This window comes from Suncus etruscus, chromosome 8 (genome assembly GCF_024139225.1).
Source record: "Suncus etruscus isolate mSunEtr1 chromosome 8, mSunEtr1.pri.cur, whole genome shotgun sequence".
NCBI classification, from domain to species: Eukaryota; Metazoa; Chordata; class Mammalia; order Eulipotyphla; family Soricidae; genus Suncus; species Suncus etruscus.
Genome location: NC_064855.1, coordinates 29401940 through 29420567, shown reverse-complemented (window position 1 = coordinate 29420567; position 18628 = coordinate 29401940). Strand labels below are relative to the sequence as shown.

The 18628-nt window shown below is 47.0% G+C and overlaps 1 protein-coding gene across 2 annotated transcripts in view; it reads right to left on the bottom strand.

The window, feature by feature from the left end:
• NTM (neurotrimin) overlaps positions 1-6472 on the bottom strand; it is a 1165251-nt gene extending 1158779 nt beyond the window's left edge. For both annotated transcript variants that reach the window (XM_049778282.1, XM_049778281.1), the window contains exon 1: positions 6066-6472. In XM_049778282.1, the coding sequence (XP_049634239.1) occupies positions 6066-6147 (82 nt within the window). In that variant the 5' untranslated portion in view covers positions 6148-6472. The remainder of the gene's footprint in view (positions 1-6065) is intronic.
• Positions 6473-18628: the final 12156 nt, after the last annotated feature.

Genomic DNA, 18628 nt, shown 5'->3' with positions numbered 1-18628 from the left:
GGCCCTGCTTAAGACTGCACACTCTCTTTGGTCTCCTTTATACTTGGTTGCATCTCTGATATCATCCCAGCACCCAAAGCTCATACCCCAGTACATAATAGCTGCTCAGTGAACACTGGTTGAACCCATCACACACCATGAATTGGCAGTCTGTGTTGGATTCCAGTTGGGTGGCACCAGTGAGACAATGCAAGGAAGCATCTCTATCTTGAACGATAGTCTTCAACCACCAGTTCAGAGACTAATGTGGATCCGGGTGGAGAAAGGCGGAAAACCATAGGTTTACTGCAGGTCTATGGATGGTTGTGCAAAATGGGTACTGGTCCACAGGTGTCAAATGGTGAAAGAACATTGCTCTGAAAAGAGCATTTGAATGAATGAGGGAAATCAACACCAGCCAGCCTTCAGACCAATCTTTTGTTACAATATAGGACAACAACCAGAGAAGCCAAAAAAAAAAAAAAAATCAAATGCAGTAATCCAAGATGCCTTTACTTGCAGAACTAAAGAATGTGTTTTCCAATATTTGATTTTTCAACTCGACACTCTCTCTTGAAATACTCTGAGCAATGAAAATGTAACTGGTTGCTGGTTTGTTTTGCAGTTCGCAAATGACTTACAAGTTTCTTCTGGCAGGACTTCTGTGTTTTCTTCTTGCAAATAAACAAAAAGTCCGGTTTCTCTAGTATGTCTTAAGCAGTGATGAGGGATTCTTTGACCACCCCTGGTGGTTTGGGAAAGAGGAGAAAAGGAACAAAAGAAGCAGTAAAGTAAGAAAAAAATATACCAAGAGAGAGAGAGAGAGAGAGAGAGAGAGAGAGAGAGAGAGAGAGAGAGAGAGAGAGAGAATTGAAGTTGGCCCAAAATATTAAAAAAAAAAGCAGCAAAGATAAATTGGAAATAGGAAATTAGCATGTCCAGGGTATTAGTTGTTGCAGACTCTGGAATTAATGAAGTTCCCCCATACCTTGGGGGGAGGGAGATTTCTCCCTCTGTTTCTTCCTCCTTACTCTGCCGTCATCCAGCCCAAGTGCTCTGAGAAGACTTCCCCTCCTTCTCCCAGGCAGGGCTGCCTGAAACCCAGCCACCCTGCCAGCCTGACCCAGATCTGTCAACTGATCAATGACTTTTCCCAAAGAGGAGAGGGGAAAATGAAAGGGAAAAAGGGAAAGGACAAGAGAAAAAGAGCAAAAGGGAGGATGGGGAAGAGAGAGGAGAGGAAGGGAACTGAGAGAGCAGAATGAGGGAGAGGACGGGAAGGTGGAGTCAAGGCAGCACTGTTTAAGAGGAAGCAGCCAGGGCCAGAGCAGCCTCAGCCAGAAGGTTTCATAAATAAATAAACACACACAGTCCAATGTAGAGCTTGCAGCAGTCATGGACCAATATCATAGTTGAGGCAGAATCACATCCCCTTCTTCCTACCTTTTTCCTACCAGACTTCATTTTCTTTTTCCCTCTAGAATGCTGAGCTCCAGCCTCCCCTCCTCTAGGCTCTTCCACACTCCCATCCATCCTGCCAGCCTCACACCTGCCTGCAGAAATCTCCTTCTGCACCTGGATGGGAGACAAGTTCCCCGCTTGTCCTCAGAAGCTCCCCTCCCACTTTGCCCAGAACACTCTAGCATGCCAGGCAGGCACCTCCCAACTGGTGAGGACCACAGTCAGCCCCTGGCCTCAGTGACACCACCCACACCCACACCTGATTTTTGGCATGTTTTCATGCCACTACCTGATTTTTGGCATGTTTTCATGTCTTTTGTGGCATCTGTCTTAGTGAATTTGATGGCCTATACATACAAATTCCCCAAGCAATGAGCCAAGAGAGCAGAGGAGGTAAATACTACACACAAACAGGCTCCAGGAACATGCTTCCCAATGACAGGTGGGGGGGGGGGGCAGTGGGATTCCCCCAACCCTAAAGAAAATGGGGGGGGCATGAGGACAGGTAACCCTACTTAGGGCTCAGACTACAGAAGCTTGCTTAAATCTGGAAGGTGCATTCCTAAGAGAGCAGAAGGCGGCTGCAGAAGAAACTAGAAAGACACAGTCCTTTAGTGTTTTAGTGTCTTCAGTGATGCTGGGTTAAGAGTAAGCCAGGAGATCAGAACCCAATAAATAACCCCGGACTAGAGCCCATGGCCTGGCATGCTGATCGTCAGCAAAGTATTTCCGTGAACCTGTGGGTCCTCCCAGCATGAGGTGCCTGCCTGCACATATCAGAATTATGGGTCTCCTTTGGATGTGGATTTGACTCTGTGGCCACCCCTGGAAACACTCATTTTATCCCAAGAAAGAAATAGCAGGAGGGGCTGAGACCAAATACAGGACACATGGAGCTTGCCTTGCATGAGGCCAGCTCTAGTTCAGTTCCAGCACCCCACAGTGTTCTTTGAGCACTGACAGGAAACACTCTTAAGCCCAGAGGCTGAAGTAGTTCTGAGGTCTGCCAGGTGTGGCTCAAACACTGGAAAGACTTTCAAGTAACTATGATTGTGTAGGAGAAGCAGCCAGCACCTGCTTGGGGTGCTGATGGCATTTATGGGGATAGGAGGTAATTAGTAGAGTGCTTGAAAACAATCCTGAGAGCACCTGAGGCGAGGAGCCAGGAGAACTCTGTCAAGGGCACAGCCTTGCATTCTGGATGACTTGGTTGGCTGGGAAAGCGCAGAGATAGGGTTCATTTCTTGGGACCCTGCCAGCCTCAATGTGCCCCAAAAGAGCCAACCCGGGATGGCGATCCCTGGCATGCTGGGCAGGGCCCTAGTCCTGACGTCTGCATCAAAAGCTCTCGGAACTGGTGAAACCATGAACGGATTTTTTTGTACCAACACTCTTAGTTCCTGGGTTGGGTTGGCAGCCCCTAGCCGGTGACTACTCTGGAGGATCCTTCGGTCCACTCGCACTCAGTTTTCCTTTTTCTCTTAATGTATTGACAAATGTTTATGATGCTTACCCTGCACCCTGGATCCTGTTATCTCAAACAGACCAAATAGACAGTGCAGACTGCCAGGAACTACTGCTCTGCTGTCATCTGCCCCCACCACCCCCAGGTCTCCAAAGCTAGGCCTAGTGGTGTATGGACGGCTAGCATGAAAGGTGGAAGATGGCCTGAGGGTGGAAGAATCGGCCATGTGCCCTGCAGAAGCTGCGTGAGGATCCACCGTGAACTTGTCTACAGCACCACCTCAACCCACACCTATAGCTGACTGCCCTGCCCTGTTGTTGTCACAAGCAGGCAGAGAGACTGCCAGGGTGAAGGTGAGACGGGAGGGCACCGGCTCCTCAGAAGGTGTTGAAAGAAGTCTGAATCCCTCGAAGGAGGGACGTGGTGGGTTTCTAGAAAGAAGCTGCTGCGTGCCCAACTATCCCTGCCCAAGCCTTCCGCTGGCAGAAGGTGGGCAGAAGCTGAGAAAGAAATCGAAGCTCTGAAAGACCTTATATCATCTCCCCGTTTCTCCCCACCCCAACCGGCCTTCTTAGCACTCCAGCCTCTCCCTCCAGCCCCTAATCACTGCGGAGTCACCCGCCCCAAATTAAGCCTAGCTGGGGGATAGGGACCGAAGAAGGAGCTGGTCAGAACGGGCTGTGTCTAACCGGGATGTTATAATCCCTCTCTAATGCCCACCACCTTTTCAAGAAGGCAAGAAACGCAGGAAGTCGCAGCTTTGGCTGGAGCCAGCTTAAAACAAAAACAGAGGAGGAGAAAAAATTGCCTGGGAATGTGGACTGCATTCTAACTAGGGCGCTGGGGCAGCGCCAAAGGGGCGCAGCGACGGCCAAGCCCTGGGCTGCCTGCTGCCGGGGCTGCAAGTTAGGTCAGAAACGCCTCCCCTCCTTTCCCCAGGCTCCCCCTTCCTCCAGGAGAAGTGAGCTTTTCGCTTTCCCCAGCCTGGCAGGTGGACAGAGGGGGGGGGGTCTTATTTTCGGAGGACCCCTGTGTGTCAATTCTCAACCAGGCGAGAAGCATAAAGCAGCTTCAGAAATTCAAGACAGAATTTCGTGGAAGGTGAGGAAGAAGTTGAGTTCCCCCCCCCCCAACTCCCACTCCCCTGCTCCGTCCCCACCCCTAAATGGAGCAAGACCACCCAATACTCCTCCACACACACACACACTTCAGCCTGGAGAATTCTGTTGCACCACTTTCTACTCATCTGGAAAGGGATGATTCAAAGTATGAGCAAATATTATGCTTCCCTGCATTTATTTCTGAGGGGGGAAAAAAATCACGAATGCTAATTTATATGTAAATTCACGACGGCCCCAGGGTTTCTGGCTGGCTGCCAGTGGGGGGCCAAGGAGCTTGGAGTTGGGCCATTGTCTTGGGTTTTCCTTCACTGATGGAAGAGGTAGACTCCAGGACACTGGGACCTCCCGCAGGAGTTGGGACCATCTGTCTTTCTTCCCCGACCCCACCCCATTCTCATCCTCTTTCTCCCTAGCCTACTAGTTCATTTTCTTCTCGGTTGCGAGCTTCATCCAAAGAGGTTTCCTGGAGGGCCCGACCTTGGACTCAGTTTCCTCTCTGTCACGGGTTCCCGGTGTCCCCACCGCGCATGCTGCTGCTTTCCATTACATAAGAGAGATCAATCCAGGCCGGGCGCCTTCTTTCTCAGAACCACCAGTTACTGAGACCGCTACTGAGGCCAAGCCCCCGAGAGACTGGGGCTGGCAAGGACACCCCTGCAAGATCCGCCCTCTCTCCCACCACCACATTCTCCACCCTTAATTCTTTCTGGAGTCCTGACCAACGAGGTAGTTCCCAAGCCAGCTATTCTTCCCAGCCTGATCCCCTGCCACCACGAGTGGTCCCCAGAGGGGCAGCAGGACCCAGGCTGTCTTCATTCAGAAAAGGCTCTGCACCCCGAGAGGCTGATCCCAGAGCTGGAGAGCACCGGACTGCAGCAGGAGGTATAGAGGAAGGATGTGTCTGGGATGGGCCACCAGTCGAGCCCCCAGACAACTTTCCTCGGGGAATTCAAGTGCACAGAACTGAGCATTCTCACCCCTGCGTGTGGGCCTTTGGAACCAACTGCAAGAACACCTGGAAACTTTCTCTGCCTGCCTCAACCCTAGGAGGGAGCTCAAGTATCTAGCATCCGAAGTGGCCAGCTAGACACCTCCCCTAGATCCCCAAAGGATAGGGTGGGCAGGAAGTTAGCAGGCTAATGTTATAGTCTGGGACAGAGCCTGAGGTCCCAGGGACCAGCATACATTCCCAAGGTTGGAGGAGATCCCTAATGTGCCCCCCCCCCCCCGCAGTGTCACACAAGTGGCGAGGAAGCAACTCCCAACACCTTTCACCCCACTCTCTCAGGCTAAGCTTCCTGGCCCAGAAACAACAAATGAGTAGCTGACTCCTCTTCAACTTACCCCGCTGGTCCAAATTTCAGAGCCCTGAAATTCATATAAAATAAATCTGACCCCCAGCAGGCCCCTACTCCTTCTGCTCCCACCTCCAACACAGTCCCAAAACATATTTCAGACTTAACATAGCTGTCCACCTCTGCTGCTGCAGATCGATCCAGCCCTTTAAGCTAGGTCTCTGAGCAGAACCTCCAGGGGAATCCCAGTTACTTGTTTTTATACCATCGCCTGCATTTTCCCCCTTCGCTTCTTTATGGAGCTTTACAAGTTGCCCGGCCCGAGAGATTGTAAAGTTTCCTCTTGCAATTTCTTCCCAGTAACATAAGCAGCACATTAGCCACCCAGCTGCCCTCCGATTCTGTCAATTCCCCCGCTTCCATGTGTGCTAGGCTATGCATGCCTGGGAGAATGTCTACAGAGCCCGGAGACCAGCACGGAGCCAACGCACCTCACAGGGGCTCAGACACATTTTACTTATGCATATACATTCCTTCATTCCAGGGACAGCCAGAACCAAATCAATCATCTCCCAGCCTAGTAGGGAGGATGAAGTCCCAGCCATACTGTTGAAATGCTCTCTTGCTCTTTCTCTCCTCCACCTGCAAACCGCACAGCACAGCGGACTCCGGGAGTCTGCGAATCCTACAAAGCACGCTGCCGTATGGGTTGACAGTAAGCAAGTCAATAGCAAAAGCTCTTACCTTGAAAGAGAAACAGCGCGGCCAGCCCTGTGAAGATTGCCCAAGAGAGAGAATTGTGCATTTTTGCCTGGATCGTTTTCATGATTTTTTTTTCTTCTTTTTTGTCAGGTTCGGGTTTTTTTCCCCTTTCTTTCTTTGCTGACAGATCGCGATGTTCTGGATCTGGTGGAAGAAGATTTAAATCCACTGTTTTGCTGAAGGACACAAGAAGACGCTGAGGGTGTAAGAGAGTGTGACTTCTCAGTAATTATCTCTACTCATACTCTGGCACTGGAGACACATCGTACAATCTGGCCCTGGACAGCCCTCCTACAAGCTGCAATCATTGGTTCTAATCCAAGGATTGACAGAGCTATACCACACGCGCGCGCGCGAGACACACACACACACACACACACACACACACACACACACACACACACGCATATACACACACATTCACACTCACTCAGGAATCATTTACTGGGCAAAATCAGGCTAGCTGATTAAAGAGACAGGAGCCTGGAGAGATGGAATGATAAATGCTACTTTGCCCTTCTATATTACTTTCATTTTTTAAACTGACAGTCTCAAAGCCGCAAGCATTAAAAAAAAAATCCCCCCCCCTTTTTTTCCTCTGGCATCCCCCTGGCCTTCAGAACTGAGAATCCCTTTGCACTGGAAAAATCCCATAGCCAGCCAGCATTGAATCCCGGAAAATTTTAAAGGGCCATTATCATGCTCGAGAAACTTGCAAGGATGAATCCAATTTCATTTGCTAGTACCTTCTCTCCTCTATGATGAAATTTTCATTCCATGGCAGATCTTTTTTCTCTCTCTCATCTTCGTGCCTTTTCCAATCAACTATTTCCCTGCTTTGGAAATAACATAACTTCATATTTTCTTTCATATTACTCCTGTTTCTCATTCACTTAATTTACTTCTTCACATACCGCATGTTTACTTGATACTGTGATTTGCTTCTGATATGAAAATCACATCTGAATGTGAGACCTTTCTCCAAAAGTGGAACAAGGAATGAGTTTCTTTCCTTGCCTCAGCCAATCAGCACAACAAAAAGAAGCTCGGAAGAGCTTGTGATTTGACCTGCAGCAACACAGCTGGAAGCTAGACATGAGTAAGGACTCTGTGCCAAGTGTAAACTGTATGTGTATTCCTCAGATCTATTCTGACAAAGATGCAGGCACCTGTCTTTGTCTCCTCTTGGTGATGGGTAACAAAAGTCAGTCAGAAATAATGAAGTAGAGGCAGTGGCTTCTGAAAAGATGTTCTGAGATCCTAGAAATTAGAGTCTAGTTTTGAGTTTCTTCTTATAAGAAGCAAATTATATGAAATCAATGAACAACACCCAACATTGGTTTTGCAGCAGCTGGGGTCAGAGAGACTTCATCCCATAAATTTCTTCCCCCCAGAATGATTATATTTGGGCTGTGTGTACATTGTGCCATTGCTGCTATTACCATGCAATCATAATTTTATGTTTTAGATGCAACTTGGTAGAATTGGTAGAGGTGTGTGTTTAATTTGAGGTTCATCAGGGGGGTTTGTTTTGATATTTGGGGTCATACCTGACAATGCTCTCAGAGGTTGCTCCTGGTTCTTAGCTCAGGAATTACTTCTGCTTGGTCACATATGAGGTTCTGGGGATTGACCATGGGTCTGACATGTGCAAGGCAAGCACCTTACCCACTATGCCAGGGGTGGCAAACAGGATTTTTACCCTCACTCAAAATGGCAAAATGCAATATGTGTTTAATATATTATTGTTAAAAATATATGCTTTTGTGTGAGTATTTGTCTGTTTTGGCAGGTCACCGCGTGGTGTGGCTCTCTGACTCTCACGGTTTAAAATTTTGGCTCTTTGTGTCAAACTTGTTCGCCACCCCTGCACTATGATATCTCTCCGACCCAGAGTGGTTTGGGGGAGGGGTTCTATTTATTTTATTTATGTGATTCTTCGATTTTATTCTGTGTGGGGAGTTTACTGGAAATAAAATTCATACTTACAAGCCATGAACTACCATTAACTACATCCTTAGTCCCGTTTTATCTTTTGTTTTTTTCTTTCACTGTAATGAGCTTCATGGTAGTGATTGTGGGCCTACAATAGAGATCTGTGGGCCCAAAGCCACTCCTGGAAGTGCTCTGACTTACCGCGGCACTAGGTGCTGAGAGTGGACCTGAAGTTTTGGCATATAAACCCAGGACTTTGGCATATAAGCCTCAGTTCCCCTGTTAGTCACCCCCCAGATCACTTTTAAACTTTGTCTTAAAAGGAAATTCTTTGTTGTTTGTGCTTTTGTTTGTTTGTTTGTTTTGTTTTTTGTTTTTTGGGCCACACCCGATAACGCTCAGGGGTTACTTCTGGCTATGCGCTCAGAAGTTGCTCCTGGCTTGGGGGACCATATGGGACGCCAGGGGATCGAACCGCCGTCGGTCCAAGGCTAGCGCAGGCTAGGCAGGCACCTTACCTCTAGCACCACCGCCCGGCCCCTGTGCTTAAGATTTTATAGAAAAGCTTTACTTAGGCATTATGGGAGGAAATTAACTGTCCTTGCAACCCCATAATAATGTTGATATATAAAATCTTTTTTGGACGGGGTCATACTCCATGTTTGATTTACTACAGGCTCTGTGATCTCTCAGGAATCATTCTTGGCAGAATTCTTGGGGAACTATATGTGGTACTGGAGATTGAACTGGAATCTACATAGTGCAAGGCAAGTGACTCAACCCCTGTTTTGGAAATTGAGCACAAACTTGACACAGGGATTCTGATGTTTAGCACACATATAAGAGGTCTATTCACCTGTGTGCAGGAGCACCCCCTGGATGCGGGCAGTCTTGGAGCGGAAGAGATCATGATATGGGAGGCCAGGCTCCTAGCATAGTTCAGTGCCAGCATAAGCTGCTTGTCATTTGCCTCCAGAAAGTGAAACTATAGGCCTGGAATATCTGGGAAAGACCCCTGTATTTTTCGTTCTTCTTTCCATTTCTTTCCTTCTCTTCATTTAATTTGTATTCTTTCTTTTCCTTTTTCATTTTCTTTTTTTTTTTTTTTTTTTTTTTTTTTTGTTTTTGGGCCACACCCGGCAGTGCTCAGGGCTTACTCCTGGCTGTCTGCTCAGAAATAGCTCCTGGCAGGCACGGGGGACCATATGGGACACCGGGATTCGAACCAACCACCTTTCGGTCCTGGATCGGCTGCTTGCAAGGCAAACGCCGCTGTGCTATCTCTCCGGGCCCGGCTTTTTCATTTTCTTTTCTTTCCTTTTTTCTTTCCCTTTCCTTTTATTCTGTTCTATTCATTTTTTCCCTTACCACACCCAATAGTGCTCAGAGCTTACTCATGGCTCTGCACTCAGAGATCATTTTTGGCGGGAATCAGGGACGCCATATGCTGTGCGGGAAACCAAACCTGGGTTGGTCACATACAAGGCAAATAAATGCCCTTTCTCTATAGACCCTTCATTTCTGTGGTGTTTTCTGGTCAATATTTCCTTGCCATTGAATTCTAACTCCACCTGTCCAACTACCCTTGATAGTGTGCTTTCCCTACATGTCTGGTTTTGTCTCTGTGCCAATTTCTTGTGTGTGTTCTACAGTGACCTGCAGAACAGCTTCAATCAGGACTCACAGAATAAAGGAAGAGGGTTTCTGGCCCAGCTCCCACCTCTCTTCAGGGGTCACTCACTGCTCAATCTTTAGCCCATTCCCTGGAGTTCTAGGATACCAGCTTCTATTCACATCCTCACCCGAAGTTTCAGGAGGTCTGTTTTGTCTATTTCCTGGTATTTATTAAGCATCTACCAGGGGAACAACAAATATTCATCAATCTTTGGGTCCACATGATTTTTGTGGACTCCTCTCTTAGAAGTCTTATCAAATCAAGGTCAAGACTCAGAGACTTGAAACCAGATAGTAGTTAAAGCACTTGCCTTTTATCCTGCCTTGTATTCTTCATTCACACACCAGGCACCTGGTTGCCTGAGCATTTTGTGGGAACTTTCTGAGCACAGAGCCAGGAGTAGCCCCTGATGGCCCCAATGTGGCCCAATGTTTTCTTTGCTCCCCCACTCCAAGGACACAGACAGACACAAAGTAGTCATGGTGAACTGGGGAGAGGTTTGGGGCAGAGCACTTGGGTCTTGTGATTGTGAGGTCCTGGGGGATGAGGGAGCCTGTAACAGCCTCAGGGAGCCTAAACACAAGATCTGCACCTTTAGTAAAGCTCCCAGGTTACAGTTCCTGGGTCCCCAAATACTGTAGGGGAGGGAAACCCTTTATAAAATAAATTTAGAGGATGGGAGTAAACAATGGTTAGGGTACATGCTTGACAGGCACTTTACTAGGATGGGATTCCTGGCACCCCATGGTTTTATTTTCACCCCTGCAGGCCCCAACTACTACATAGTGTGGCACTGGATATTTCCAGCACTCCTGGGGGCTGGTTTCTTCGATATCACAGGGTCTGAGTGGCATTTCATCCAGGAGTCCTTGCACTGAAACCATCTTTCATTTGGCAAATGGAGTCCCAGGATTTCTTGATGACTGCTTACAAGTGGCCCTCACAAAAATTTAAGAATTGTAAGTATATCACTGAATGCAAATGTCCATAGTCACACCTCAGGTCCACAGCTGAGGCAGGAATCAAACTGGGCATTTGTCTCTCTAAAGCTCAGTCATGAGTTCACACCATAAGAAAAATATAGATAGACACGGGTCCATGTCACCCCTGCTGTGTGGAGTTGACCACAGGGTAGACACAGTTCCATACCATCCCTGTTATTTGGTGGTGCCCACAGAGACTGGATACATTTCTGTGCCACCCCACTGTGTGGTGTTTACCAGAGACTAGACACAGTTCTGTATCTCCCTGCTGTGCAGTGTTGCCTGCACATGGAGTGACAAGACCTAGTCAGAGTCACACCATTTCCACTAACAGCAGCCTCAAAACATGGGATGAGGAGCCACAGTGGGAGGCTGGATTTGGCTGGTCCTGGAAGCTGAACTCTTTGGTGATGTTTTCTGCACTCTCTGCCCTAGACTATGGTGTCCCTGGACACTGCCAGGGAGCACCTGTGTCCTGTGTCACCAGTAGATGCTCTCAGCACCCTAAACTCTCTGGCTGCAAGAACAGTTTTACAATGACACTTAGTGGTTTCACAAAAGTAAAAGAACCCCTGGGAATGACTGACCCCAAAGTCTCTGTGGCCTGCAGAATCAGATAAACAGAACAAAAAGCCTCAATCTTGTTCAGGCTGGAAGCCGCTGAACAGAGGCATTTGTCCTGGGCTCTTTGGTTCTGCAAAGGCTGGATTTTCAAGAGTAGACACTCCCTTTTCTGCACTCGACTGTGTGCTATAACATCTTAGCTCTGGGAGCCTTCTGGGTCAGCAGGGAGGTGCTGAGCACAGGCTGGTAATCAAGTTAATCATTGCCCACCAGATATCTGTGCCCTCCAACACTGCTGAAGGAAGTAGGGTGTGTCTTTATTTTTAGTTTAGAGGTGATTCTTTTCCTCTCAGGTTTTAGAATTGGGGATCTTCTGGTGTTCCTGATTCCACAAGTGAGGATGCTGAGTCCATGTGGGATGGCCAAGGGAGCCATAAATTAGAATGAGCACCTTAAAGTTATACTCCTGGTTGGGGACACTGCCCAGCAGGCCTTGGATGCCACAGGCCACTCCCAGTGATCCTCAGCCTGGCTGTGTTGACCTGACACATGCCATATCCCAGTGAGATTATGCCACCTGGGGCCAGCAGAGCTGGGGGCCACCAAAACCACATATGGGGTGCTCAGGGAGCTCATTTGCTGGAGAGCCAACTTAGGGCCTTGAGAATACAAGATATGCTCCCTAGTCCTGGGGGCTGATTCTCCAACCCTGAATCTTGGCTTATTTGCTCTTCCCTGGGGTCAGAAGTGCAGATCCTTTCACTCTGTATCTATACATTCTGAAGACTTGCCTCATGGATCTGTCAACTGCATGTGCTGTCAGCTCTGTTTACTTGAAAGTTCAAGGGTCAGATGAAAATTAATGATCTGTAGACAAAATTACTGTGAAAAGAGGGACTCCAGTTCTGGGCAAAATGCTGCCCCTCCTTGCTCTGGGAGTTTCAGAGTATGGTCGAGAGTGGAGGAGGGAATCTAAAAAGGGAGATATCAAGATATCAAACGAGGGTGCCCATATTACTCATGGACCCTAATCATAGAAACGAAGACAGGGAAGAAAAGAAAACAAGATGGGTGTACAAGAAGACAGGATGGGAGTTCACAAGGGCAGAGTGCAGGGGCTTGGCACACTGTAATGTAGAAGCTTGTGTCTGTGTCTATCTAAAGAGTCAGCAGTACTGTGAGCATCAGATCCAAACTACAACCACCAAAAGAACAATGTGCCTGTCGAGGTGGCAGGTTAGGGCTGGGAGAGAACCTGGGGACATGGAGGAAAGAAATTAACACTATTGGTGGAATTTGTGCTGAACACCTCATGGCTGAAACTAAACTCTGAATGTAAACCACTATACCTTAATATTTAATTTAAACACTTTTACATCTTTTTAAAATTTATTTTATTTTATTTGGGTTTTGGGTCACACTCGGCAGTGCTCAGGGGTTATTCCTGGCTCTACACTCAGAAATCACTCCTGGCACGCTCGGAGGACCATATGGGATGCCAGGATTCAAACCACGGACCTTCTGCATGAAAGGCAAACGTTTTGCCTCCATGCTATTTCTCCGGGCCCCTATTTTTACATCTTTTCAAAGAGTAAACTCCTTAAGAAAAGCTGGAGAGAAAGATACAGAGTTTGCCTTGCACACATGAACCACCTGATTTGTTCCCCAGCACCCCATCTGGTTCCCCCAGCATCACCAGGAGTGTTCCCTGAGCAAAGCCAGATATGGCCCATAAACCCAAAACCTAAATGAAGAAGAATGGTTTCCCTGAGGTTCCGAGAATTTTAGTGCAGAAATACTTCTATTCCTGTGAATCAGAGAAGGCCTAAAGAATCGGAACAAAGGCAGAGTAGGCAGGTGTGGGGATAAACCTCTGAGCTTGGGGAAGGAATGTGGGGGGGGGGACACAGATCTTTCTACCACTGTTCCTGGTTAGGGAGTCACAAGGAATGTAGTGAGTCCTCAGTCCAGACCTCTGACCATGTTGGCCTCTGGCCCTGGGAGTTGACAGGACCTTCAAATAGCAGCCAGGCTGTGTGGTGTGCGGGAGGGAGAGGAGCGGGTGGAGGGCAGTGTTTTTACTTCTCTCGGCTATTATGGAAAGAACTGCAGGGGCTTCTGTCTAAAGAGTGCCACTGAATAATGTTCAAGACTTAACAAAAGCCACTCTCAGCTCCACCATCGCCTGCTGTGGCCTGCCTGGCCCCCATCCCCCAAGGAGCCACTGCATCCCTTGGCACTGCAGTGTGGGGAAGTCCAGCTCTCCTTTGCAATGTCACTTTTAGGAGGCAGAAAGAGAGCAGAGCGGAGTCCCCCTTTAAAAGGAGGTCTTCCCAGAGAGATAGCAGTGGGGCCACCTTGGATGGGTCCCCTTCATTGATATGCATGAAAAGAATGCGGTTATAGAAAGGCAAATTTTGGTGAGACTCCTTTGAATCTAGATCTGAGAAGAGATTTCCTGACTTCCTGATCATTTGCCTAAATCACGCTAAAGTGAAAGTCAGGATCTAATCCGCACAGAGCTTTAACTGTCCATTCTCTCCAAAGAAGGCTTTTCCGCGTTTCTAACCAGCATTACAGGTACACTCATCAGCCTGAATTTCTGTGAGTTATTTCCCCTCATCGCCAAAAGAAGCGTGTGCCACATTGTTGTGCAAGAGAAAGAATTTGAGGTTTAAAAAGTATAAGACCTGGACTTGAGCCTCGTGCTATTTATCGGCTTCCTGTCTGAGATGTTCAATTTTCTCATCGCATCTCTCCCATCTCATCTGTAAAGTGGAAATAATATCTACTTCACAGAGTTGCTGGGAAGGGACCAAAACGAAGCCACGAAAGCTCTTTCATGACTTTCATGTCAAACACATGCCTTGAGTACCTCCTTCATAATTGTCATCATCTTCAGGGTGAAGGGAAAACAGATGCCCCAGCTGGGTGGCATTCGGCCAGAACCTCACATGAACCTTGCTTTCAGGATGTCAAGCACCAAAACACTTTCTCTGTGCTCTGCAGAGAAATAATGTCTTCAGAAGCCCAGTGAAGGAATTCCATTTCTCCTTTTTTTTCTCCCTTCCTCCCTCCCTCATTTCTTACCTTCCTTTCCTCCCTCCCTCCCTCTCTCCTCTTCCTTTCTTCATTCTCTACTTTCTTTCTATTCTTCCTTCCCTCCTTTCTTCTTTTCTCTTTTTACACTTCTTTCCTTCCTTCCCTTCCTTCTTCCTTCCTTTGACTTTTCTTCCTCTATTTTTTTCTTTCCTTTCTTCTTTTTTTTTTGGGGGGGGGGAGTTTTTTAGTTTTTGGATCACACTCGGTGGTACTCAGGGGTTACTCCTGGTTCTGTACTCAGAAACCACTCCTGGCAGGTTTGGGGGACCACTGGAATGCTGGGATTTGAACTAATGTCATTCCTGGGTTGTCTTCATGCAAGGCAAAAGCCCTACTGCTGTGCTATCTCTCTGGCCCCCTCTTTTCTCTTCTCTCTTGCTACACCCAGTAATGGGAGGGTGCTATTCCAGTGCTCAAAAGTGACCCCTGTGGTCTGTGCTCGAATGACCCCTGGTGTGTTCAGGGTTTTGTTTTTGAGACCAGAATGCAAAGCAAGTGTCTTATTCCTGATTACTAACTCTCAGGCCCTTTTCCAACTTAGGGAAGAATGAAAGAGAGTAAAATGGAACAAGTGTGGGTAGAGTGTGTGCTTTTTTTAAGTCTGGCAAACTGACTGAACCTTCTTAGAGGTTCTAAATATCACTTTCTGAAGCAGGAAATCCTGTGTGTGGTGAGAGGGATGTTGTCACATGCGTGTCCAGCACCTATCGTGCCCTGCAACTGTCCTTGGAAGGCCCACTAGTGACTTTGGCAGGGGATGGGGAGGTAAAGAGTTGGAGGAGGGTGTGGGAGGGAGGAAAATGAACCAGGCAGTGACACCGACATTTGAGTGATTCCAACCCACAATAGACTATAGAAGCGACATATAAAGGCTTAAAATTAAATCAGGTGTCACACAGGAGAATAATGGGACTTACTGTAAGGAGCATGTATATAGTTTTAATTTCAGAATGAATTAAGTGCCTATAAAAGGTGTGGAGTTGGCAGCCTCAAAAGCCTGAGCCCTTGATTGATGCTCAGACACAGGGAGACAGAGAGCAGACCTGAACCCTCTTGTGTGCTCTGGGCCACCCACCCCAAACCCTGCAATTTGTCTGGCTCAGAATTGTGCTCCCAATCTGTTGCATGCAGGCAGTTTTCACATTCTGCATACAATTTTGATATGAAGGGGAATAAAATGAAAAATTTTTGGAGGGGGTTAGAAAAACATAGTGATGCTCAGAGGACCATTTGCATGAAATGATAGTACAGCAGGGAGGGCGCTTCCCTTGCACATGGAGAATTTAGGTTTAATCCCCAGCACCCCAGATGGTCTCCAGAGACCACCAGGAAGAGACCTGAGTCAGAAGCAAACACTAAGCACTGAGGGGTGTAACGCAACGACCCCCTCAAAAGGGAACCATTTTCAGTGTGGGCAACCACTTTCCACTCCACTCTCTCCTAACCACAAAGGAAAGACTTTTGAACATGAATTTTTACCATTTTTCAAAGTGTCAACATTGTGCAGGAAAAAAAAATACATGAAGGCAAGGGACTTCTGGCAGACACTTCTTTCGTTCTTCTGTACAGTGCCACCAGGGGGCACTCCAGAGCACAGAGTCAGGAGTAGCTCCTGAGGCCCACCACCAAGTGTGGCCCAAATCACCTCACCACAAACAAACAAAACAAACAGAATAAAACACCAACGTACTGGAGTGGTAGCTCAGTGGTACCTTGCATGCGGCTGACCTAGGTCAGACCGAAGTTCGATCCCCCACGTCACATATAGTCTCCCAAGCCAGGATTGATTTCTGAGCGCAGAGGCAGGAGTCACCCCTGAGCATCACCGGGTGTGGCCCAAAAATAAAACAAACGAACAAATGAAAACGTATAAAACCGTCCTAAAACCAAAAATGTCAGAGCTCCAACACAATGCATGTCTTTTCCTCTAAAAGCCATAGTTGGCTTCAAAGTATGGTGTACAGCTCTTATGACATAACATCTTAAAATTTCTTTTATCTTTGCTTTAGTGTGCTTTGATTAGGGATGTGAAGAGGGAGGTTAGGAAAACCGATTGCATGGCAGTTCTAGAAGGATCTTAGAGAAGTGGCAGGACTGAAAACAGAAACTGGATATTTTTTCTGAAGAGGAATGAGGTTTCCTAGCCCAAAACTGATGAGGTGCAGTTTGAATGAGCTGGAGTTCACCTCTTTCCATTGGCTTCATCATTAGTCATCATTAGCTAGTGCCAAGCAAAAGAGAATACACACCATTAAGAAATACACTAAGAACGAGAATACTTGAGGAGAGAGAAACCTATGAAGAGGATCTAGAAACTTGGAGGCTGACTGAATATGTAGTCATATGTGTGCATAGAGGCCTCCAGGTTTACTCTGCTGATCTTTCCAGGGCTAGCTCCTGTCTGAATTGCAGACATCCCATTACAGAGCTAGGAAGTGAAAACAGCCTCATAGAATTAAAAGCACCATTGCTGTAAAACCATTGGCACTCAGACAGCCCAGAATAAATCAGTGGTCCAAACACAGGAGCAATGCTTCTCAATAAAGTAGGGAAATACAATTATTTAGGGGAAAGTGCTTTTCTTAAAAGGAAACAAAAGATTGATTTTGCATTAAAACTTGGAATTTTATTGGCTCTAACTTTGATTTCTTTTCTTTTTTTTTAGATTTAAGAGTAGATTCTTGGTTTGATCAATGAATTCAACTGTGGTGTGTCTGCCATTTAATCTAAGAAAGTTTACCGGGGAAGTTGTGTATTGACAAACTATAGACATGCATGAAAGTTGATTACTAAAGCATGGGGAAAGCAATTTCAAATTGAATGCTGCTCCTTGACTCCATCCCATGGAAGAAAGGGTAAAGGGTGGTGCTGAAATTGCCAGGTATTCCTGTCACCATGGATAGAAACACACTCAAACATAGGTTTTGCCTTCTAGAGTATTTTAGAAGCATCACCCTGCAGTGGCATTCAGGGGTGTGTGTTGGGGGGGGGGAGGGAGAAGGAGGTCATGTAGCATGTGAGTTGGATGTTATTCAAAATAAGGGCCCGGAGAAATAGCACAGCGGCGTTTGCCTTGCAAGCAGCCGATCCAGGACCAAAGGTGGTTGGTTCGAATCCCGGTGTCCCATATGGTTCCCCATGCTGCCAGGAGTTATTTCTGAGCAGACAGCCAGGAGTAACCCCTGAGCACCGCCGGGTGTGGGCCCCCCCCCCCCCCCAAAAAATAAAACATTTAGGACAATAAAGAGCTCCTACCTGACCAAGAGTTTTCATCAAAACTGAGACAATGGACCAGAGACACAGTGTTTTGTCTGATCTGATTCACAACACATATAGTCTCCCAGCCCCACCAAGACTGATCCCTCAGTACAGAGCCTGAAGTTCAGATCCCTGATTACCACCAGATGTTGCCCCAAAACCAAAAACAACAAAAAATCTGAAAGGATCATTCCACACACTGCATAGTTGTTGCCCCATTTGTTGGGTCCCCTTTACTCCTTTGTTGATTGTTTGAGTATCCGCAAAGAGCTCCCAGAATAAGAAATTAATTCCCATCCTCTTGTCCCCTTTTGGGGGAAGATCTTGGTAATATTTATCCACAGCCAATAATCCACACAGACTGGAAGGTTAAGGGGTAAAAGGTTGGGCGAAGAGAGTCCTTTGTCAGCCTGCTAGCTCCAAAACACACCTAGAGCCAGCCAGCCAGCCAGCCAGCTCTGGCAAAAGACCCCGAAAAACCTCGCTCCAACTATTTATTCAGCTCTCAACAGCGCCCCTACCTGGAAGGTCAAGGTGAGACAACAGGCAAATAATAATCTTATGGAAATATATTTTTTTTAAATTTTTATTGTGATCATAATGGCTTACATATCTTTCACAGTAGTATTTTAGGTACATATTAACATTGAATCAGGGGAATACCCATCACCAAATTTGTCCTCCCCCCATCCCAGTTCCCTTTCTGCAACCCATATATCCCACCATCACCCCCCAGGCTGTTAGAGTAGGTGGACCCCTCTTTGTCTAGCTTACTATTAGTGGCCATATATCTGTTTGGTCCTGGTACCCTCCCTTGTTTCCCCCTCTATTTAAGAGGCAGAGCTAGATAAATCCAGTTATGTGGTTTTGTTTGAAGGAAAGAAAAGCAATAGGATGGGGTACAAAATAAGAAAAAAATAAATTAAAAAAATGAAGTCAAATACTTTGAAAATGGGCGGAGACCTTCTAGAGGCTTTCAACCTCGGTTTGAGAGAGGACATGAAAAAGGTAATTGAAACACCACAACA